This window comes from Pelodiscus sinensis, chromosome 2, assembly GCF_052426305.1.
Source record: "Pelodiscus sinensis isolate ZL-2025 chromosome 2, ASM5242630v1, whole genome shotgun sequence".
In the NCBI taxonomy this organism is placed as follows: domain Eukaryota; kingdom Metazoa; phylum Chordata; order Testudines; family Trionychidae; genus Pelodiscus; species Pelodiscus sinensis.
This window is the reverse complement of record NC_143053.1, coordinates 181,336,874-181,360,268: the sequence shown is the minus strand read 5'-3', so window position 1 is coordinate 181,360,268 and position 23,395 is coordinate 181,336,874. Positions and strand designations below refer to the sequence as shown.

Here is a 23,395-nt window from a genome sequence, read left to right as displayed (position 1 = left end):
CTTTTCTGGAATAAGTGGCCCAGTATAGACACAGCCTTGGTGTTCAGCATTGCAGCCCTATTTTATGTAACTGCAGGAAAGCATGGTACCAGGAGAGGAGTGGATGGCAGAAACTTTTTAGAAAGCCTACAAACTTCTTTGCTGCTGCTGCTTCTGTTAAACCACACTCATGACTGGAGAAAAGTCTGACCCCCCCCCCCCCCCCCGGAGAGGGTTTAAGGCCAGAAGGGACCAGTAGAACATTTAGTCTTAGCTCCTGGAGAACACAGGCCACCCACTCCCCACAGCACGCTGACCCAACAACTGAAATGAGATCAAAGTATGACAATCCACAGGAAACAACATTATTATGAGCCACAGGCAAAGAACAAGAGGGACTGAGGTGCACTAGTGTCTGAGGCCCAGATAATGCCAATGAGTGACCCACACAGCACTATGCAGAGTGACCCACACAGCACTATACCAAACAAAATCAATCAGGCAGTCCAATTCGATCTAGGAGAAAATTCCTTCCTGACCCCAGATATGGCAATCACATAGGCCCTGAGCACACAAGCCAGAGGCAGCCAAGCATCTGAGAGAGAGAGAATTCTCAGTGCCACCTCAAAGCTTGGCTCTCCCTGCCCAGGGTCCTGCCTCCAGCTTCAGCTCCCTCCTGATGCTTCAGAGGATGGCGATTAAAAAAAAAATGTTTCAGAGACGCACTTACCAGCCCTTTTCTCTCCATCAAAAAAGATAACAGGTGTTCTCAATGAAAGGCCTACGTCTGAGACATGGAAATCATTTGGGGCAGCCACGTTTTTATTCAAAGGCACCTACGGCTTATCCCCCCACCCCCCATTATAAAAGCAAGAGAAGGGAAAGCCTGACAGCCTCCCTCTGACACAAAGGCACAGCACTGCTGTCACTGGCCAGTGGCAGCTCCAGGGTGCATCATCCCAGCGGTACATAGGAAAAAGAATGATCCAAACAGATTATGAAGAGAGTACACAAAGAATTTTGGAAAACTCATCTACACTGAGAACCAAATTCTGCGGCCAGACTTTTCGCAGGCACAATTTCCAACCTCAAAAAGGATGTCCATGCAGTAAGTTTGGCCCGCCTTTCAATTGTGAGCACAAATCTGAGTACCCGACTGCAGGCTCAGTCTTAGTAGATAAGAGGAACAGGTGCTTTTATCTGTACACACTGGGCATTTTCTGAACACAAAAAATGAACCCAAAGTGTACATTAGGGATGTGAAGGACTAGTCAACTATCCAATAAGCAAATGCTTATCAGATAGTTGACAAGCTTGTCAACTAGTCATTCCCCCATTCCCCCTTTGCTGCCTCTGTCAGAAAGAGGCAGGAAGGGGGGCTGAAGGAAGAAGTACTTCAAAGCAGCAGCACCGCATAGAGCCAGGGCCAGACCCCGGGCTCCACGTGGCGCTGCCGCTTTGAAACGCTGCCGTGGGAGCCTGGTTCAGGTTCTTCCTGGTGCTTGTCACTGGGTTCCTGTGGCAGCATTTCAAAGCAGCAGCGCCACACAGAGCCCGGGATTAGCGAGGAGTCCTCAGCTGATCCCAGGCTCCACGCAGTGCTGCAGCTTTGAAATGCCAGGAGGAGCCTAAGGTCAGGCTCCCAAAGCAGCAGCGCCACACGGAGCCCAGGGTCAGCAGGGAGTCCGCACATAACCCCGGGGCTCCACGTGGCACTTTCATCCTTAAAGTGTAGCAACAGTCCTAGGGCTGTTTCTACACTTCAAAGGCAGAGATGCCCTATTGATTAGTCAATTGCCTGCAATGAATCAACTATTCGATTACTCAGTTACCTGCAATTTAACATCCCTAGTGTACATCCTCACAGATTTTTAGAACCAGGATTTATAGATGCATGCTGTACTTGGCCAGCCTGAAAACACAGACCTTCATTTTCACCTAAATCCTGAGAGGACTAAGGATCTATTTCTTCAGAATTATCTGCTCTTCCATATGCATTCAGTTCTCTGCTTCTTCTGGACATGTGTAAATATCTTAGCTGAACATGCCACCTTCAGTCTGGTGGGAGAAAATGCTGGTGAAAAGGCTGAACAAGCAGAAATCCTTTTCTTTTTCTTTTCTTTCTTTTTTTTTTTCCTCATGGCAATCATTTGCAGGTAGATTGACACACAATGGTAGCTCTGTGTGGAAAGGAGATAAATTTGGGTCTCAAGAGTGTGTTAAGCCTTCGGGTGGCAGAACTGCTGACATAGCTTACAGCAATGGAGAGCATGAACTATGTTGTGCATGTGATGTCAGAACTGTATCACAGAATCCTTTAAAAAATGCAACCCGAAGGCTACGTCTACACTGGCAGCTTCTTGCGCAAGAACAGCCGTTCTTGTGCAAAAACTTGCTGGCTGTCTACACTGCACGTGCGTTCTTGCGTAAGTAAATTTACAGTCTAGCATTGTAAAACAGGGCTTCTTCTGGAAGGCTGTGTCTAGACTGGCAAATTTTTCCGGAAAATCAGCCGCTTTTCCGGAAAAACTTGCCAGCTGTCTACACTGGCCGCTTGAATTTCCGGAAAAGCACCGACGATCTCATGTAAGATCATCAGTGATTTTCCGGAAATACTATGCTGCTCCCATTCGGGCAAAAGTCTTTTTCCGAAAGACTTTTACGCAAAAGGGCCAGTGTAGACAGCACAGTAGTGTTTTCCGCAAAAAAGCCCTGATCGCGAAAATGGCGATAGGGGCTTTTTTGCGGAAACGCACGTCTAGATTGGCCATGGACGCTTTTCCGCAAAAAGTGCTTTTCCGGACAAGCGTTCTGCCAATCTAGACGTGATTTTCCGAAAATGCTTTTAACGGAATACTTTTCCGTTAAAAGCATTTCCGGAAAATCATGCCAGTGTAGACGTAGCCGAAGAGTTATTCCTCTCCCCATGAGGAATAAGCCCTCTTGTGCAAGAGCTCTTCCACAAGAGGGCAGTGTAGACAGGCAACATGAATTTCTTGTGCAAGAAGCCCCTATGGTTAAATGGGAGGGAGCTGGGAGGAATAAAATAAGAAATAACTAATTTTCATAGATGCATAGATTTTTAAGGCCAGAAGGACCCACTGCAATCACCTGATCTGTTTAACATAGGACATAGAATTTTAATCAGTGATTCCTGCATTGTGCCAATAACTTCTGGTTCAGACAAAGCATAGCTTTTGTCCCAATTTTCCTTTTTCACCATTCACAAGTGTGTTTGCATATCTGGGCTCTTTTCAACACACTTTACTGAAGAATAGCAAGAGCAGTGTCTCTAGTCTGTGGCATTCCGGAATGACTTAATAGAAACTCCATCCAAATTCTGCCACTGGCTGTCACTGAAAATTCTTCAAGCGTTAGTAAAAAGAAACTAAATTCTCTTGACTTTACAGGGCAATACTGCTGTTGACAAACTATTTTGACCTGGAAGAAGGAGCTTTGACTGCAGACAATCTTGACAGTATGAAAGATTACCTAACATCTACTTACCCAAACGAGTATGCAGCATTATTGCCACAGATTAAAAACTGCAGTTTGGAAGCTGAACTAGACACGGTAACTTGTTCTTTTGGGCAACAGCCTTGATTGTCTTTTTTCTGTTTCCTTTTCCCTCAAGTCAGACCTGATCAGTACAACCTTCCAGTTCTAAGGGTGAGAGAGAACACAAACACTATTCGCTCTTGTACTGATGAGGCAGTCTTTAATATTACACTGTTACACTTCGCTTAGGCAAAGTGAGCCAACCCCTTCCTTGCTCCTGACATTAGGCTACATAGCAGCCTCAAGGGAGTGTAAGATTTAGGTAAAGATGCTTCTGCTGAGTAACTAGATAGAATATTTATAGTCAAGCCACTGACAGGGGACAAGAGGGGCAGTTGCTCAGGGCCTGGCGATTCAAAGTGGGCTTGGGTTCCCAGCTACTACCAGAGCAGCAGCAGCATCCAGCGGACCACAGGACCCTTTAAATCGCAACTGGCAGAATTTAGAGTTTTAATTTAGGGTGCATCTACACAGCACCCTAAACTCCAAATAAGATACGCAAATTGCATAGCACAAAATACATAGTCTACATAGTGCCAAATTTTGAAATAACGTGCTATTTTGAGCCATCCCTTATCCTTCATGCAACGAGGTTTACTGGGATGGCAAAATAGCATGCCCATTATTTTGAATAACAGGCGGCTTGTGTAGACACTGGGTAGCCGTGCACTGTAAATGTACCCTTACTCTTTAAAATGTTAGAAGTGGAGCTTTGGTAAGAGGCAAGAGATGTATTTTTAGTGACCGGCTATTTTTTCTAATGGGATTAGATAAATAAGCACGGGTCAGCAACCTCAATAGCTGACGCTACCCCTCTTGGTTAGATTCTGCTCTCTTCTTCTCATTGGCAGGCTGTCCAAGGCACTGGACTGGCATTTATAGTGTATTCGGAAGCAATAAAAAACATGGAAGTCTCTCAGCTGTATTCAGTGCTGTACTTTATTATGCTGCTGATGTTGGGCATAGGCAGTATGCTGGGAAACACTGCAGCTATCCTCACTCCTTTGACAGACAGCAAATTTATTTCCACCCATTTATCAAAAGAGATGATCTCAGGTAAGTTGACTACCACATAATAAAACATATCAACAGGGGGTATGAAATCAGGCTGAACACACACACAAGGGATTTGGAAGCCCCAGTATGCCAGGTTCTGAGACCCCTTTCCTCCTGTGACTTCAAGGGAAGTGATAGGTACACAGCCCCTTGCAGGTGCAGACCCTATGGGGAGTTGACTCATTACAGTGGGAGTTCTGGCTGAGTTCTAACCCCTGCAGTCTGGCCACTGCATGAGGCATGTGATGGGAGGCCTAGATCCCAGCCTCCAAAATGCAGTTATCCCACAGTCTACAGGCTGTGTATCATTTTCATTCCTCAAAATAGTATTTTAAGAAGTCAAAAAATGGTGGCTGTGTCTAAACTGGCATGAATTTCCGGAACTGCTTAAAACGGAATACTATTCTATTTTCAGTTTTTCCGGAAAAGGAGCGTCTACATTGGCAGGCTGCTTTTCCGGAAAAGCCCTTTTTCCGGAAAAGCATCTGTGGCCAATGTAGATGCGCTTTTCCAGAAAAGAGCCCCGATCGCCATTTTCGCGATCGGGGCTCTTTTTGCGGAAAAGACTACTGGGCTGTCTACACTGGCCCTCATTCTTCTGAAAAAAATGGTGGCTCATTAGGTATGCAAATGAGGCTCAGCAATATTCAATGCTTAGTCTCATTTGTATATTACTCGCACAAAAAGCCATGAGTGTAGACAGCCTCAAAGTGGTTAAGCACTGGAGGTATTAAAGGGCAGGTTAGACAAACACCCATCAGGGATGATCCTGATGATGCTTGGTCTTGCTGTGACTGCTGAGGACTGGACTTGATGACCTTCTGACATCCCTTCCAATTCTAGGATTGATGTTTGTCAAGTACTTTGAGATCTTCACAAGAAGGTGGTATGCAAATACAAAGTAACCTCACATTTGTTCCTGAATGCACAAATACTAAGCTATGGCCTATAAACTTATATTTAACTTGGGAAACAGGAAAAAGGAATTTTGTTAAATTCATCTTTCTGCAACCAAGATGGTAATTGTAACTCTGTGCCTTTTCAATGCCGTTCTGTTAATTTATATAGGAAAGTGTCGCACGAAGCAGCAACTCAAATGTGGGGGCAACCAACTGGCTTTAGTGCTTTATAATACAAATTATATACACATAATTGCACCACAGACCTCACCCACATCAGCACCCCATCCTGGGCATTTATATGGCATCTAGACATTGCTAATTTTCTTGGGTCCCCTAACAAGATTACCAATTACCTTTACAAACAGGTCAAAAGCCAATGTCTTATTTAATGCAAAGCTTCCAACTCCTGTCCTACTAATATTTGCCTTTCCGTTGCACCTAAAACAACCTATTTTGTTTTATTCCTACAGGTATCGTGTGTTTCATAAACTGCATTGTTGGTCTGGTGTTCACCATGGAGGCTGGAAACTATTGGTTCGATATATTCAATGACTATGCAGCTACTCTCTCTCTGCTGCTCATTGTTCTGGTGGAGACGATAGCTGTGTGTTACGTCTATGGGCTAAAGAGGTAATAGATTAAAATCTCCCTTGCTCCTGTAACTGGGCCATCCTAAGGCTAGTTGCTGAATTGTGCAGACAGAACACACTGTCCTGGCCTAAGTGCTTTCCCCAGTAACTCCAGGAGAAAAAAAAAATTAATCCGATTTTAGGACTGAACTTTCAGCCTAGATGTCCAAGAGGGGGTGACACAGAGCTGGCACCTCCCTGTTAAAATCCTTTTATTCCCTCACAAGCCTCTCCCTACAGATACTTGGGGACTTGGCAGAAGCCAGTACAACTGCACAACACCCATCACGCTGCCCGGGTCTCCACATAGTTGCAGGTGTTGTGGAGTCAATATAACTAACCCTAACCAGGAACAAATCCAACCCCTGCACAGAAGCACCAACACCACAGAAGCCATGAAGGGGAGCCTCTAATGTTCCCACTCAGCCACCCAGATTTTTCCCACCTCTGGGACAACTGGCCCAAAGCCCCAGGTTTAAGAAACACTGAGGCTGCACCTATTTTCTGATAAAGGCCCTTGTATTCGCCCTTCCTTACTACCTCACCCCATTCTTCTAATGGCTCATAAATTTTGGACACTGTGCTATCTGGCAGGTGTTTCGTGCAAGGTGGTGTTTCTCTGTAGCATCTCACCACTACCACACACACACGCATTGGTTGAGAGTATTGGGTGTGAACTATTTAAGGGTCTTGCAACTACAGCCTCTTCCCATGCAGTCCCACTCAAGTCAATGTCACCATCACAGCAAAGAAAAATGCGGTGGGGTCACCATGGCAAGTGTGTACACCCTAACATACCTAATATGTAAATATGTTTATACTTGTTACCTGACCAGTTAATTCAAAGGTTTTGAATCAAATTCTGTCATGAAAAATATATAAACATACATCTAATGCATATATAGCTTTTCCCTAGCTCTCTCTTTAACCCTGTCCCAGTCTTTTTCACCTAACTTTTGCTCAGTAGAAAGTAAGCATCTTTTGACTAGCAGATGTTCCTGGCAAGCCAAATTCCCTGCAGTTGGTCTCTTGCAACTCACAGCTTGCCCAGACTACACTTTTTCCTACTCAGCATTTTTCCCTACAGGCAGATTTTGGTCCTTTATAGTTGCAAAGCACCTAGGTACACATTTTGGTAGGATTTGTTAAAAGGATTCACACATTAATCTCAAGGCCCTCTACACATTGGCAAGCCCTCATTACCAGTGTTTTTTGTATTTTTCAAAAAACTTCTCTTCCTAATGTAGGTCCCAGTGGCATTTACCTGTCTACAATTACACCTGAGTTTTCCTGGCCAAAAATTCAATGAACTAAATGAGAAAAAGGCCTTGAAAGGTCATCAAGTCCTGGACCTTGCACTGAAGCAGGACCAAGTAACCCTAACCCATCCTTGACAGGTGTTTAACAAACCTGTTCTTAAAGTGAAAGGTTTAAATATCTAACTTCCTAATGCAAAATCTAAACAATAGTAGCATCTTTCAATAAACTTTTTTTTTTTTTTAAAACAGATTTGAAAAAGACCTTCACCTAATGATTGGACATAAGCTAAACTGGTACTGGAAAATTATGTGGGCTTTTGCCAGCCCTGTGCTAATTATAAGCTTGTTTGTATTTTACCTCACTGACTACATCCGCACAGGAACTCTGCAGTACCAAGCATGGGATGCCACACAGGTATTTATTTTACTTAGCATTTTGTTTGTCCCTTTGTGCTATGGGGACCCAGGATCAATCATTACATTCAAGGAATGGAGGTAGCTAGCTCTAATTGACCAGGAGAAAATTTACACAGCAGGTTTAATCTAGAATGGGGCTTTCATTTTAATGGAAAGCAGCTGCATTCCATCATCCTCCGACAAATAATAAAGCTTTCATCCAAGAATTAGAATTACTGATATTCTGAACACGTACACATTTATAAAAACAGGAATGATACTACACTGTGTGGATAGGAAATGGCATTTTCATAGGAGACCAAGAGGTTTTCAGTACTTTGAATAAAGTGCTCACATACAATTATTCATAATCTAATTCACTATCCCTAGTGGGCTTACACATATTAGGAAAAACATGTACTATCACAAAGAAAGAACAATTTGATTTTAAGCAAATATGAATTCTATTACATTCCAGGACATGTTCTCTTTGTTATTAAAAAGTAAATCAATTTTACATTTTCATATCAATGCTAATTTGCGCATCTCAAAGGGTGTGGGTTTCTGCTATTAGTTGGAGAGCAGATGATTCCAATTCAGCAAGAATGGAAACATTTCACGGAGACAGGGATCACAGCTGTGCCACGTTTAGAAGGAAAATCCTGCTATGAAAGGTTTCCAGTGTCAAATTTAGCATCTCAAAGCAAGTTAAAAACTTAAGTGCTAACTTTACTCACTATTTAATGTTAAACAGCTAGAACACATATTTACTGCACCAGCTATAGTAAGGTTTGTTGCTTGCTGTCAACTTCCAGCTGGTGAAGGGGAAACATAATGCCTAAAAGACAGCTGGTAGATTTCAGTCTCACACCATACTAGTGGTATGGACTGTAACTAAACTGTACTGTCCATCTGCCATAGCCCAGAGGACAAAAAAGTAATGATGCAAAGAAATACAAAATGCTGTGGGATGCAACCAATTCGTGTCAGTAACTTTTTATAACTGGTTTAATCATTCTTTATTTCTACTGAAAGATTTCAGTGAGAACAAGGAGTAAAATATGTATTGTGCATAGCTAAACTCTGGGATTGAAATGAGTAGTATCTCCTGAAATGACAGTCCATATCAATCCTTGATATTTACATCAAGGTATAGTGACCACCGCTACACAACATCTGCTTTAACTTTGCTCTCTTACAAAGCTGTACATAAATTTAAGATCACTGCCAACCATCAAAAATTAAAGATCCAATACTTTGGGGTTATTAAAGGATCTAATTTATAAGAGTATGTTACAAAGAGGAGAGCTCTGCAGGGCTTCATGCTAATATTCTATCTTATTTGCAGGGTCAGCTGGTTACAAAAGATTATCCAAGTTATGCTCTGGCAGTTATTGGACTGCTTGTGGCTGCATCCACAATGTGTATTCCACTAGGTGCATTCATAATTTTTATTATGAAGAGACTGAAGAGAAATGTATCAACTCTTGAATGAATATTCATAACTGGATTCATGAAAACATTACCATCAGTTACAGTAATTGTGTGCATTTGGAGACCACAGCAACCATTACCTTTACCAACTACAGGTAAAGAACCTTGGGTGATGTATTTACCATAAAGTGCTCTTGACATTTCCACAGTGGTTCAAAAAGCTCTTCTGTAGCAGATGAAGCTTTAAGAGGGTCTCTAACTGAAAGAACAGCAGTTCACAAAAAGCCTCTTAGCACAAGTTACTAAGTACTACTGTCTAAACTGCTGTTAGGCTGTAATATTTCACTTTTCAGTACTGCCTACTTAAAACAAAAAGCATCAATTACATGAAAGCACATTCTTTATATCTACAGTACTGGAAATTACTCTTCAAAATAGTATACATGTACAAGAAAGGTTTTCTTGAAGTTATATGTGTAGTTTGACTTCTCAAATTTTACTATTTGAATGTGAGTCTGCTATTTGAGAGAAAAAAATTATTAGGAGGCCAACATTTCTTAAAAGAGCTGACACAAAAGCAAAACAGGTGAAGCCCATGCAGAAGCTGTGTCAACTATTGTGTCTCTAATAGAAATAAGTATCAGGTTCCACTATGTAACTATGTACAATAGTCTGGCACTCTGTTAACCGGAAAACTTTTGTTAACCAGCATTGCCCCCAGCCACAATACCGACATGTCTTCAGGTGCAAATGCCTGACTCCCGCATAGCTAGCTGGCCTTTGCGGGGCTTCTGATAGCTGGCACTGCCAGATGATGTCATCCACAGGTGCCTCCTTCCCCACTCAGCCTGCCTTGAGCTGCTGGGAACAGGATCTGCTGGTAGGGGGTGGAGGCAGAAGAATAAGCTTTGTTATTTGACATTTAATTAACTGGTAACCCCCATTCCCCATGAGTGCTGGATAACAAAGCTTTCACTGTATTTGTTTTCTAGATAATTGCTTGCATCTTAGATAGATGCACACCTGTACACAGTAAAATGCATCTGTGATACAGTTTCACAAGCCACAATACAAAAGACTTACACCATACAACTTCAACAAGATTCACACCCACAGATGTGTATTTTGCTTTTAATCTTACGCGACATTCCAATACTTTATACACTAGAACCATTTTCCCCTGTGAGAATTTTTTCTATAACAGAATTTACTCAAAATGTGTTACATTTTAAGTTTCAATTAGATAGCAGAGTTGTATTATTTTTGCTAAGAACTACAGAAGAGGTCACCTTGAAATGCAATGTTCAACAAAACATTTAAATGGATAAGTTCTCTAAATATACATTGAGTTATGTGAGCTTAACAGAACATGGTAGGTGTCTTGAAAAGGAAGAAGCCAGGCTCATTTTGATTGAACAGTATTACAAGATAACAAGTTGCTTACCTGGTCAGAAAAGGGCAAGAAGTGAAATTACAGTATGTACTAGGAAAAGATACTCTCTCAGCTGAGCAGCAGGAACAAAAGTAATACAGCATGTTTGTTCTGTTCAACTGCTCCATACAACAAATATAAACCCTACTAGGGGCTTTAACTGACAAAAGAGACAACTTTTCCAAGTTTGTGTTTATTAAAAATTGCCACTGTAAACAAAACCTGTACAAAAAATATCAGACTGCTTAGAATTTTGTAACGTATATATGGTACGAGAGAAGTTATCGCCTTGGTCCCCCTCTTCCTCTTCCTCTGCCACGGCCTCTACCCCGACCTCTGCCACGGCCTCTTCCTGCAACTGAGCAAGCAAACAAAACAAAGAACAAGTTAATGTTTACACCTGAATAGTTTATTTGAAATAAAGTGCAAAATTCATTATATTTTATCATACAGACTGACAATGTTGCCAAATTTCAGACACATGGAAAGCTTTCCTGCTCCCATTTCAATTTTCCTTGCACTCAATTTTTGCTTTTAAAAAAATAAAAACTATTGTACAATTTACAATTCGCTATCGATTCTGTGGTAAAAAGTCTCGGAGAAGTAATCGTGTTACTATGTAACTTTAAAAACAATGAGCAGTCCTGTGGCATCTTAGAGACTAACAAATGTATTAGGTCGCAACCCACTTCATCAGAAGAGTTGAGAGTGGAAAATACAGAATCTAGGATACATAAAACAGCAAAAGAAGATTGTAGGACGATTTATACCATACCCTTCAGAAATTGTAACACATACACACCTGTAGGGGGAACATTTTAACTTCCCCAGACATTCAATAATGGATTTAAATGTAGCCATTCTTCTACAGAAGAACTGTCATCCAATTACAGAGGGAGACAGCTGTCCTGGAGATTATTTACAAGTTCAACACTATCAATTTAGGCTTGAATAAAGATCTTAACTGGTGAACACACTACAAAGGCAATTTCCCTGCTTTTGCTATTCCCATCTCCACATCAATTGCTATGAATGAGAGACACTCCAGTTTCACTTCTAAAAACAAAGGCATATAATAAAGGCACTCCCTGAATTACAAACATTCAACTTACCAATATCAGCATACACAAACAAAAACTCACCTGCAGCCTCAAGGGAACACGCAAAAGGCACAGGTGATAGAGAGCAGTGCAAGTGCTGGCTGGAGTGGAGGACTCCAGTGGAGCAGGGGGAAGTCACAGTCAGCGGCTGGAGAGAAGTGGTGCTTTGAAAGGGAAATCACCACCATTTCTCTCCAGCTGCAAAGTCACCCCTGCTCCTCCAGATACCTCCAGCCTGCACTTGTGCAGCTCAGTAACTCTTGGTAGGGGGGGAAGGGAGAGGTTAGGTGCAGCACAGGGGGCAGGAGAGAGATGGGAGAGGCCCAGAACTCCACCTACCTCTTCATCCTCCTCTAATTAACCCTGCCTTTTCTCAAACACCAGCATTAAATGTCAAATAAAAACACTATTTCTACTATTTTTCATTGCAAATATACGGTATTTCAGATACATTGTAGGTAAAATAGGTGTTTGTGAGCTAGCCTAGGAAACTACCATTTATAACATTGTTTCTATAGGGAAATGTGTTTCAAGATCCAAGCAACAGACTTACACACAAACTTTTGGAAATCAACCAGCTTCTAAGTCAGGGACTTCCTGTATTGGCTTTCTGAAAGATATGAAAACCTGACAGATGCCCTTCCCTCTCTCTCAATAAAGATAATGATTCAGGATGTGAGATTTAAATACACATGATTCTTCAGCCTGCAGGCTTTACATCCTATTCATAGAGCATAAAACATATTTTGCCACAGCTAACAAGTTATCAAAGAAGCAGATAAAGGTAACATGTATAAGTACAGGCAGTCCCCGACTTACGCGGATCCGACTTATGTCGGATTCGCAGTTACGAACGGGGCTCGCCCCGGAGGACACGACTGCGGGACCTCGCGGTCCTGCCGCCCGTGTACTCCGGGGCTTTCTCCGCGTCTCCCTGGTCTGCAGCCTCTGAGGACGCCAGCAGCGGGACAGCCGTGGGGCGTCTGGGCTGCCCCGCTGCCCGAGCCCCCCCGCGGCCTGAGACCCCCCGCGGCTTTGCAAAGCCTCAGGGAAGCCGGCAGCGGGACAGACCAGGGAGACTGGGAGCAAAGCCACGGAGGACCCAGGCAGCGGGACCACGGTGCGTCTCGGTCCGCCGCCCGCGTCTTCCTGGTCTGCTGGGGTAGGGGTGGGGGCGCAGCTAGTATGCCCCCCCCTCCCCCCAGCAGACTAGGCTTTTCTCCGGACGCCTGTGGCAGAGCAGCTGGGGCGCTGCCGGTTGATCCCGCAGCGCCGCTCTGGGCGCTACTGAACCAACCCGGCAGCACCCCAGCTGCTCTGCCCCAGGGGTCCTGATTCAGCCACTGATGGTCAGTTTCAGCAGCGGCTGAATCAGGACGCCTGGGGCAGAGCAGATGGGGTGCTGCTGGGTTGGTCCAGTAGTGCTGAGGAGCGGCGCTACTGGAGCAACCCAGCAGCACCCCAGCTGCTCTGCCCCAGGCGTCCCCAAGCCAGCTGCTGCTGAAACTGACCAGCGCTGACTACAGGAAGCCCGAGGCAGAGTTGCTCTGCCCCAGGCTTCCTGGAATCAGCTGCTGATCAGTTTCAGCAGCAGCTGACTTGGGGACGCTTGGGGTTCTTAAGTTGATTCTGTATGTAAGTCGGAACTGGCGGTCAGTTTCAGCAGCGGCTGAATCTGGACGCCAGTTCCGACTTACATACAGATTCAACTTAAGAACAAACCTACAGTCCCTATCTTGTACGTAACCCGGGGACTGCCTGTATAGAGCTAGATTTTCAAAAACACTTAACATCCTCTTAGGCAACTAAAAAGTGGGCTACATTTTCTAAAGAGGTGATCATTCAACAGCTCCCATTATTTTCCATAAGAAATGATGAATGCTGAGCACTTCTGAAATTTTGGACATCTCTTGGCTACAACAGTTTAGTTCCAGAAAAATGGAAATCATCCAGGTTACTTACAATACTCAATAGGAAACAATATGCTAAGGTATATCCTACTCACTCATTCATAACAAATTTACCTACTATGTGAACTACTGACCAAGCTGAAACAGACTATATATATCCCATTAGGCAGGGGCTTTCAAATAAGGCATATCCCATACAAAAGTCACTTGCCTCTTGTAAGCAATGGGAATTGGAAGCTGTACTGCACATATGCCACAAACATATGGCTTCGGGACACAGGTATGGTTCAATTTCACCGAAAGGGGGGTTGCACATGTAATCTTTTTCACCCTACAACCATTTAGAAGTGTGTTCTAATAAAGGTGCTTTGCATATTTAACTACAGTTTGAGAGGATGGAGAGCATTGTAAAGACCAGAGAGAAAAAAGGTTTTTCTTCATAAAACATCAGTGAGGTGTATTAGTGTGGAGGATTAGCAAATTAAGAAGTGTAGCTCTAATTACCTATCAGAGTCATACATATTATTTCTGATTAATTGAGCTGGTCATTGAGCAATACATTTTATGAAACTCATCTGTGATACACTATAAAAATGTTTGCATTCTAAAGTAAAATAATGTGAAATATATAAAAGTGCATTTTTCTTCTTCCCCAAAAATCCTTCCTCCCCCATGTGTGACAAAATAATTGGGGCAGGGGAATGAAAGATTTCACAGCTGGCAGCAGAACTAGGCACAAACATGCTGCATGTATCCCACAAGAGAATCTTATCTAAAATCAGTGTTGATTAACCAAAAATAAATTATGCTACAATAGATATTAACTGAAAACATGTGAATGCTTAGTTGCACAAGTAGCAAGGAACTCTGTAGTTAAATTTCACACACAAAAAAACCTGAAATGGGGGGAGGGAACAGGAGCTAATGCTCGGCAGGGAGGGGGAGGAACAGAGGGACAAAAGAGGCAAAGGTGTAGTGGGTGACCAACAAGTCAGGAATCAGTGGATTCCCAGCTTGTACCCAAGTCCCAGACACTCCACCTCTGCTTTTTAAGTGTATTAAGAGATTCCAGGCTCTTAATACATTTTAAAAATACAGGCAGTGAGGGAGACAAGGAACAAGCTGGGAATCAGCTGTCCGGGCTCATTCCTAGTCCCCCTGCTGCTGCATGTCTGTTTTTTTTAATGGTGGCTCTTAATACATTTAAAAGTCAAAGCCACAGCTCTGCAGTTTCTCCTCTTATTGACTAATCGAGTAGTTGATGGAAATTCCACTGACCGTTCGATTAACTGATTACCTGCAATTTACCATCCCTACTTCCCATATGGTACAATATAACCAACAATATGCAACTGTATGTCCTTACTCTGAGAAGTAACCCAATCCTAGTTCAATTTCCCACTATTCCTATTATGGGCATCACATGTTGTGGAGAGCCATATCAAAGTGTGCAGACCCTGGAATCACCTTAATATAAATTAGATTCGCTTATTCCTTTATACTATTCATATAATATGTAAAGGCTAGAGATCTCAGAGAACTACATTCAACAAACCAAGCTAAGATGTTATTTGGAAAAAAGGGAACCAACATTTCTATAAAGCATACAATGGTTCCATTCACAGAATTTATTGTTTCTAGCTGCAGTCAATGATTTTAAAGCTTCAAGAGAAGATATATGTTAAGCATATCCTTCCTAGATAGATCGGAAGTTCTCAAATTGTAGTTTGGGAGCTCTATTCAGGTAGACCACAGATAAGGAGAATGCATGTGTGGCTGTGCACAAGAGAATGAAGGGCTGCTCACCTAATTAGTGGAGCTGCACAGATACAGGCTCTACTAATTAGTAGGGATGCTAGTGTGTAGCTGTTTACGTGATTAACCAATAAATCTGGGCTTATTGGTTAATCCTAAAGTCTACACACCCTGCCTCCATATCAGAGGCAGCAACATGGGGGCGTGAGCAGATGAAGCCAGCATAGAGGGGGAAGGGGGAAGCCAGCTCTTGTAGAGCTGCCTCTGATAGAGGGGCAGCAGCGCAGGGGTGGGTGGGAGCCAATGCATGTGCAAGCAGCTTTCAAGACATTAATTGCTGAGGTTTTTTTTAAAAATAGCACTTCATAATAGTTAGCTAACAGTACAAACAACATTTGGAAAGCTCATAAATTAATCCATCAAGATCCTCGATTTTCAAGTGGTCTGAGAAAAAAATTATTTAGAATCTGAGGTAGAAGAAGATATGGTTTACAAGTAGTTTACGAACCTCAACTAAAGATTTTTCATTTTCTAGCTTTCTTGTTACAACGTTTTAATGGTGTGATTTTAAATTAATAGTTCTCTATTTACAACTTTAATGCTATCAAAATGTTTTGTTTGGGATTTTTTTTATCTGAGACAAAACCTAAAACTATGTTGTGTGAAAATATAATGCAGATGGGAGTTAGAGCCATGACTCCCACTATCTGAAAACATCCCTGACTTATCATGGAAGTTAAGGTGTTGGGAGACCATACAGAATCCAATGTTTTTTCTTTCCTGTAGCACATGACTCCTAAGTTACCTACTCATAGTAAGAGAGGCTCCTCTATACTAATGCCCATTGAAATTAAGAAACAAAACCTGAAGTGAATAGTGTAAAAAGTGAGAGAGAGGTGGCATACACGCGCACACAGAGTGAATTTCAAAAGCAAAATACATGTCATTTTGAAATCATCTCAGAACTGACTGGTTTAATTTTTTCCCTCAAACTATTTCTTCTCTGGAAAGACGCCATATACATATAATTTTCAGATTTATGTAGAATTTAAGAAGGGTGTCAGAGTTAACCTTAAAACAGATTTGCTCTACCGGAATACCAAATCATCTACAAACTGCCAGTGCCTACCAGCTAAAGGACAGCAAACCTCAAAAACATTTTTCAACAATACCACACAAAACCCAAAATGTTTTAATTAGACTTTAAGATTACTGAAGATTCAATTAAAAAAAAGTTCATTTATAGAGCAAACTAACACCCCCCAAGTAATCTGGAATCAAAGATAAAATTACAAACCAACCTGCTTCCCTTTTCTTGGATTTGACTTTTGGTTCGACATCCACTAATAAGGTATCAAGAGGTAAACTATCAGGCAGAATGAAGTATCGAATGTTATTCCCTCGAATACTCAATGTCTCCAATTGTACAGGCTCTCTGTTCTTCAATGTCATTTTCACAGCTTTAAGATGTGTATTCATACTGACATCCACTCCTGAAACACAACAGAGGATGACAAATTTTAGGGAAGAAAAAAACTAAACGCACCAAAAAATTGGTTGCTGTTAGATAAAGACATTTTAAAGACATTTTTACAAGATTTACATTTGAAAAGAAAGTGCACAATTAGTACCTATCTTTGAAAAATATTATTTTAATGACTTGTCCAGCATCATGGTAAAACCACAAACAGAATCCAATTCACCTATGTAGCTTTCAACTCTCTTATTCACAAGACCATCATATCTCTTCCTCTAGGCCCCCCCATATCATTCTCTAAATACCTACACCTAATGAGGCAACAGTCTAACAGATTCACTGACTGAACAACCCTGCTTTATTCAATGAGATTAATTATCCTAGCACTGAAGTTAAACAGTGGTCCTACAAGGAAAAAAAAAGTATGATAACTTAATTAAAGATTATATCATACATACAGGAAGCAGAATTAATGGACAAATTTAAATCTGTCATTTCCTAACTAAGTACCTGACTTTACACTCTTAACATTATTTTATTAAAATAATAATAAACTTTCTTTGTATTAAAAAATAAAATTATGTGAACTTGTAACAACCATTTCCCCCACCTATCTTTTGTCATCAGTAAAGATATGAAACCTGGACATTGCCCACAGCTCTCTAGCATTTGCGTTAGCTGCATGAGCTGGTAGCAGTAAAAGGACAATTTCTTCTACTGACTGAAACACTGAGCCTCGTATCAAAGAGTCGCCACATTTTATAGACAGGTATACTCAAACACTTAAAGGACAGCAGTGTGGTCAGTGTTTTGGATCTACAGTAGATGGAAAAATGTTCCAGCCCTTTGAAAATTTTGAGATTTAATAAATAAATAAATAAATAAATAAAAATTCTCCATTCTGATTGGGACAAAACCAAGAAGTTTTGAAAGAGCAAAAATTGTGCGTTGGCTATGACCCCACAAACATTTTTAGTTTCAACAAACTGGAATATTCTAATGAAAAATTTTCACTGAAAAACTTCCAACCAGCTCTACTTAGGCCTGTCATTTTAGCAGTCTGGATTATTTCCTAGTTTGTGACATCTTGCAATGAAATGCAAGGTCTTGCTCAATAACAAAAGTTGTGAAGAGTACAGAATTAAGGTCAGTAGTAATAGTGAATCTAACTTTCACAATCTTCTGGTTCCTAGCCTTATCTATTTCCTAGGCAATTGAGATTTTAACAGGGGAACAGAAGAGGCAGGAAAGTAGTAGACACCTCATAGCCCCCCCTTTCGATAGTCCAGCTCTGCCCCAGGCGTCCGAGATTCAGCCGCTGCTGGTCAGCCGCTGGGGTGCTGCCGGGTTGGTCCGGTAGCGCCGCCCCTTGATGCTGCGAAATCAACCCGGCAGCACCTCAGTTGCTCTTGGGGACGTCGAGGGCAGAGCAGCTGGGGTGCTGCTGGGTTGGTCCCACAGCGCCAAGGGGCAGCACTACCAGACCAACCCGGCAGCACCCAAGTCAGCTGTCGCTGAAATTGACCTGCGGCTGACTCCAGAAAGCCCGAGGCAGAGCTGCTCTGCCCTGGGCTTCCCGGAGTCAGCTGCTGGTCAGTTTTAGCAGCGGCTGAATTAGGGACAGCTGGGGTGCTGCCGGGTTGATCCCGCAGTGCCGAGGGACAGCGCTACGGGACCTAGCGGCAGTACTCCAGCTGCTCTGCCCCCGGCTTTCCTGATTCAGCCGCTGGTCAGTTTCAGCAGCGGCTGAATCGGGGAAGCCGGGGGCAGAGCACCTCCAATGGTCCGGCTGCCCGGAGCACTTCCGGGCTCCTGATGATGCCGGACCAATGGAGTTTTACTGTACTAGGAATTAAGAAGCACATGCAAGAGCAGAAGGCAGCAAAGAAACCTGCACGGGAAAGTCAGCAAGGATAACAGAAGGGTGGGAAAAAGTAAACATAATTAATCCCATTGTGAGATGGCTGGTAGTCCTCAACATAATCTATTTGTTCAGATGCAGTACATTATAAAAACTCTCAAGACACCTAACACGTTAGATTAGTTGACTGTTGCTGTTCTTTAAATTAAAGATACACGTACAGTCTAAACATTCACCGCAAAGGGAAAAAAAACCACACCCCTGAATAAGGAAAAACCCTAAAATGATGTTTCTTATGCTACTGCTTGTGAGGTGATTTTATTTGCCACCACATTTTTCACAGAATCCATCTCCTAAGACGACTCATTTAGCTATCACAGTGGAGTCTCTTTAGAAGAGAATGGATTTTCCTTTGTCTATCAATTCCTTAATTATTTTGGTTTTTAGTCTCCATCATCTTGAATTCCATACCTGTAATTGTTCCATGCACTTGTGTTCCATTCTTCAGTTCAATGGTCACGGTTTCATGACTCAATTTCATTAGAAACCTGAAAAATAAAAGTGAAGTTGAAAAGCAGAACTTCCATTCCCATATGACAATACAGTAATAATCAACTATATGGCTTTTCTGAAAATGTTTTGTAAAAGTCTTGTCTCATATCATCAGAACTTAGGAAAATGAGGTTCTACCACTTTCCTTAACTCACCTAGGCCCTGGCATATGCATTACAAACAATATGAAGTGATCTCAAACCTCATAATATTCCAAAAAAGGTAATTCTGTATGAACTCTGAGGAACTGCTACAACCAACCAAAAAAAGCCAGTGATGACTGTACACACCATTCCTAAGCATCCTGACTGGAAACTGTTCCAAAGAATCCACAAAGAGTTTAAGTACAATTCTGATACGCATTTGGCATCTAAGCATTATAATGCATTAATTCAGCAAAAAACATTTACTAGTTACCTGACAGTCATTTAAGACAAGCTTTGCTTTTTAACAAAATAAATACAGGAACTACAGTCATTGCTATGGGCCAAATAACCAAGTAAAGTATTCACAACCATAAAAAAGGAATATCAGATAGTGAAATCTAGGCTTTTGTGCACTTTTACCCTCTACTATACAGATTTCATTGGGGAGATCAGCATTTTTTAAACTGAGGGCCTTGACCCAAAACGGAGGTGCAGGGGAGTTATTTTGGGGGGAGGGGGAGAGGTGGTTGTGGTATTACCATCCTTAGTTCTGTGCTGCCTTCAGAGTTGGGCAGCTGAAAAGCAGCAGCTCCTTGCCAGGCACTCAGCTCTGAAGGCAGCACCCAGGCAGCAGAAGCACAGAAGTAAGGGTAGCAATACCATACTGTCCATCCTTAATTCTGCATCATTGCCTTCAGAGCTGGGCAGCTGGAGCATGGTAACTGATGACGGAGCGTCCAGCTCAACAGGCGGCAGCACACCCAATCATTCTTACCTCTGAGCTGTTGCTGGCAGTGATTCTGTCTTCAGAACTCAGCTCCCAGCCAGCAGCTGCTATCCTTCAGATGCCCAGCATTGAAGATAGTGCTGCCATTAGCAACGGCATAAAAGTAAGGATTGTAGTACCTTGACTCCCCCATAACTCCTTTTTGAGTTGAATCCCTACATTTAGAATATAATGAAACTTCAGATTTCAATAGCTGAAATAATGAAATTTAAGATTTTTAAAATCCTATGATGCTGAAAGTATCCAAAATGGACTGTGAATTTGGTATGGCCCTAAATCACAGGGCTATAAGGGACACTGAGGGTCATCTCTTCTAACCCCTTGCCAAGAGGCAGGATTTGTTACATCTAAACCAACAAAAACAACAGATGGCTATCCAGCCTTTTCAAAAGCCTCCTGTGAAGGAGGTTCAACAAATCTCCCTAAGCAATCTGTTCTAGTCCTACTGCTTTTATAGTTGGAACAACAATATTTAAACAGAAATAGGCTTACTTATCCCAGGAGCTGTTTTGCTAAAAAAAAAAAACGGTTTTACAAAACTGTCAATGGTAAAAGTATGTTCAATAACCCTAAATAACCCTTTTGTATTAAACAGTCATTGTAGCCCAAAAATCATTGCACTGTTTACCAATCCTAAAGTGAAAGTGACAATACAACAAACTAATCTATTTTCATTTGCACAAACTGAATGAAGTGCACGACATGAACAATACCGACACTGAAAAATGTAACTTTTAAGAATTGTTCAAGTTATTGTTTAGCAGGGACATATGGTGTTGGGAATAAGCGTTCTTTGTGGCCCAGCTAGGGACAAGGGAGTCCCAGTCTTGCTGAGTTTTAGCAACACTCCCCAAGAAGGGAGCCACACTTCCCCTTACTCCCCCGTCTCGCAGTTATCAGGGAGTAACTCTTCTGGCTAGTAGACACTTGTGTAACTTAATGAGAGTCGCATTTAAACAGGCGGGAAATGACCCTCCCCCCCATGGGGCAATGACACTTTCTTTTATCCATAACCAGGCTCATCCACGTGTGCGCGCGGGGCGAGGAAAGACTTAGGAGTCGCAACCAGCGAGCAAAGGGCGAAGGCACCGGCCGGGCAGGAGTCTCTGGCAGAGACTCGCCGCCCAGGGGCCACAGGCCGTAGTGGGGGGGGGGGTGGAAGAAGTCACGTGCGTGATGTTAACAGTCACGTTCCTTACGGGGCCGTTGGGGACAGGAGCGGCCCGTGGGGAGGGGGCGGGTGGCAACGGCCACCTCGAGACAACTGCGCGCTCTAGGGGGAGGGGCTCCCGGAACCTGCACGGGGGGTGCACAGCTGCGCCCTGCTTCCACCCGCTGTGGAACGGGACGCCCGGCGCGAGGCGGGGGGGGGGGGGGGGGGAGAAGAGTGAGGTGCGCGCGAGCAGCCGGCGCGGCACGAGACGGCGGAAGGCCCAGGTTGCGGCCCAGCGCTCGCGCTCCTTTCCCGCCGCTGCCCGCCCCCGAATCCGCCTCCATCCGGGCCCATCTCACCTCACGAGCTTCATGGCGGCGGAGCGGGGGCGTCAGGCCGGCCGGGACCACAGAGCGGCAACCCGGGCACGGGGAGAAAGAAAAAAAAATTGAGCTCGGGGCGGAGGCCTCGGACCAGGCCGCTCCGGCGCTCGGTGAATGAAACAGCGCTGGCGCGACTCAAAAGCCGGAAGCGCCGCTCCTCGCGGCCGGATGTGCGTTAAGGCGGGGGGCGGGGGCCCTCGTCTCCCGCCTTGTGTGGGCCGGGCCAGCCCTGCTCCGCCGGCAGCGAGGGCCTGGCCAAAGGGCAGCGGCTTCAGCGCGGCCCCTCGGCTGTAGCGCACCCCCCCCGCGAGCGGCTCTGTCTCGCAGCGGCGCGCTGGCTCAGGGACGGCAGGCGTCCTGCTTGCTTCCCTTCCCCCACGCGAAAGCAAACTGCTCAAAAGCCCAGTTTTGCCTCAAAAGTCAAGACGTTTAGGACAAGGCTGGGCTTAAAGAGGAGACTCTTGCAGCCAAAATGTGGACCCCTCCTACGCATCAATCAATTAACAAAGGACATTGATTAAGTTTCCGTTATGGTACAGAGGAGTACGCGACACGCAGTGTTCAACAAATGCAAGGGATTGTGAATAACAGACATTTCTGCTTTAGGTGTATGCCTTTATTGAATGATTAGTACCTCCCCTCCACCAATATCAGTGCTGCTTTGGATTGGCAGTAGAGACTCAATGGCATTTTTTAAGGAAATACTTTGAACCAAAATTACCCTTTATGACATCAGATAAGCTGCTATCCTGCACCGGAGGGCTGAATACATTTCAGAACCACATTCACATTAATGTGTAGTAGTACTACCTATGGATTACGATATTTTTAATAGGGATGTTAGATATTTTAGTAATCATATAGTCACAACAATTTTTAATGGTTACCTGGTTATTAAAAATGTTTCTCCTGGGGCAGAGGCTGACAGCCATTACACTACCAGCTCCCCGCCCCACTCCTGGGGAAGCCCCCTGCCATCCCATGCTGCTGCCTCCATATCACAGGAAACAGTGGCAGGCAGAGCTGGTCCACAGTGGAACTAGGTTTAAAAATCCCGAGCTTTCTGCCAATAGGATGTTCCAGCATTCTCTTCCCCTCCCCTCCCAAGTGCTGCCCATTTAAGCCAGCTCCTAGCATCAGCTTTTGCCTGCTCCCCCCACTACTACTGGGGGGGGGGGGGGGGAGGAGAGAGAAGGGAGCTGCATGGGAACCAGCATGCACAAGGAGCCATCTTAAAAGCCCACTCAAGGGTACTGGCTCCTGCCTGCCTCTTCCTTCCTGCCTCTATCGGGGGAGGTGTGTGTTCCTTTGAATTAACCAATAAACCCAGGGGCTACGTCTACACTGGCCCCTTTTCCGAAAGGGGCATGCTAATTTCTAAACTCTACTTCAAAGTAGGAATAAGAGATGCTCCGGAATAGGGCTTTATTCCGGAGGATCGGGCCAGTCTAGACGCTTTTTTCCAGCTTATCTACAAGCCGGAAAAAAGCAGCGGACATCATTATTAAAATCCCGCAGGGGATATTTAAATCCCCCATGGATTTCCCTATTCTGAAGTTTAAAATTAGCATGCCCCTTTCGGAAAAGGGGCCAGTGTAGACGTAGCCAGGCTGTTAGTTTGTGTCT

General features: G+C 43.6%; 2 protein-coding genes across 2 annotated transcripts in view; one reads left to right on the top strand and one right to left on the bottom strand.

The window, feature by feature from the left end:
* SLC6A20 (solute carrier family 6 member 20) overlaps nt 1–9,941 on the top strand; it is a 31,604-nt gene extending 21,663 nt beyond the window's left edge. The window contains exons 7-11 of the mRNA XM_006133129.5: nt 3,390–3,552; nt 4,389–4,593; nt 5,966–6,125; nt 7,633–7,798; nt 9,128–9,941. Of these exons, the coding sequence (XP_006133191.3) occupies nt 3,390–3,552; nt 4,389–4,593; nt 5,966–6,125; nt 7,633–7,798; nt 9,128–9,274 (841 nt within the window). The 3' untranslated portion in view covers nt 9,275–9,941. The remainder of the gene's footprint in view (nt 1–3,389; nt 3,553–4,388; nt 4,594–5,965; nt 6,126–7,632; nt 7,799–9,127) is intronic.
* Nucleotides 9,942–10,311: 370 nt separating this feature from the next.
* Nucleotides 10,312–21,931, bottom strand: SNRPD1 (small nuclear ribonucleoprotein D1 polypeptide). The gene is made up of 4 exons (XM_006133128.5): nt 21,746–21,931; nt 19,220–19,296; nt 16,712–16,903; nt 10,312–11,003 (listed from the first exon to the last, which is right to left on the bottom strand). Exons 1-4 carry the CDS (start codon nt 21,757–21,759, stop codon nt 10,927–10,929), a joined length of 360 nt encoding a protein of 119 aa, XP_006133190.1. The 5' UTR covers nt 21,760–21,931; the 3' UTR covers nt 10,312–10,926.
* Nucleotides 21,932–23,395: the final 1,464 nt, after the last annotated feature.

Bases quoted from the DNA above. Each gene is read 5' to 3' on its own strand.
- SNRPD1 (XM_006133128.5), bottom strand. The intron at 16,904-19,219 runs GTATGGAATTCA...GTTGTGTTTCAG, and splicing joins AGTGCATGGAACAATTACAG to GAGTGGATGTCAGTATGAAT. The intron at 11,004-16,711 runs GTTGGTTTGTAA...TTGCTTGCTCAG, and splicing joins ATCCAAGAAAAGGGAAGCAG to TTGCAGGAAGAGGCCGTGGC.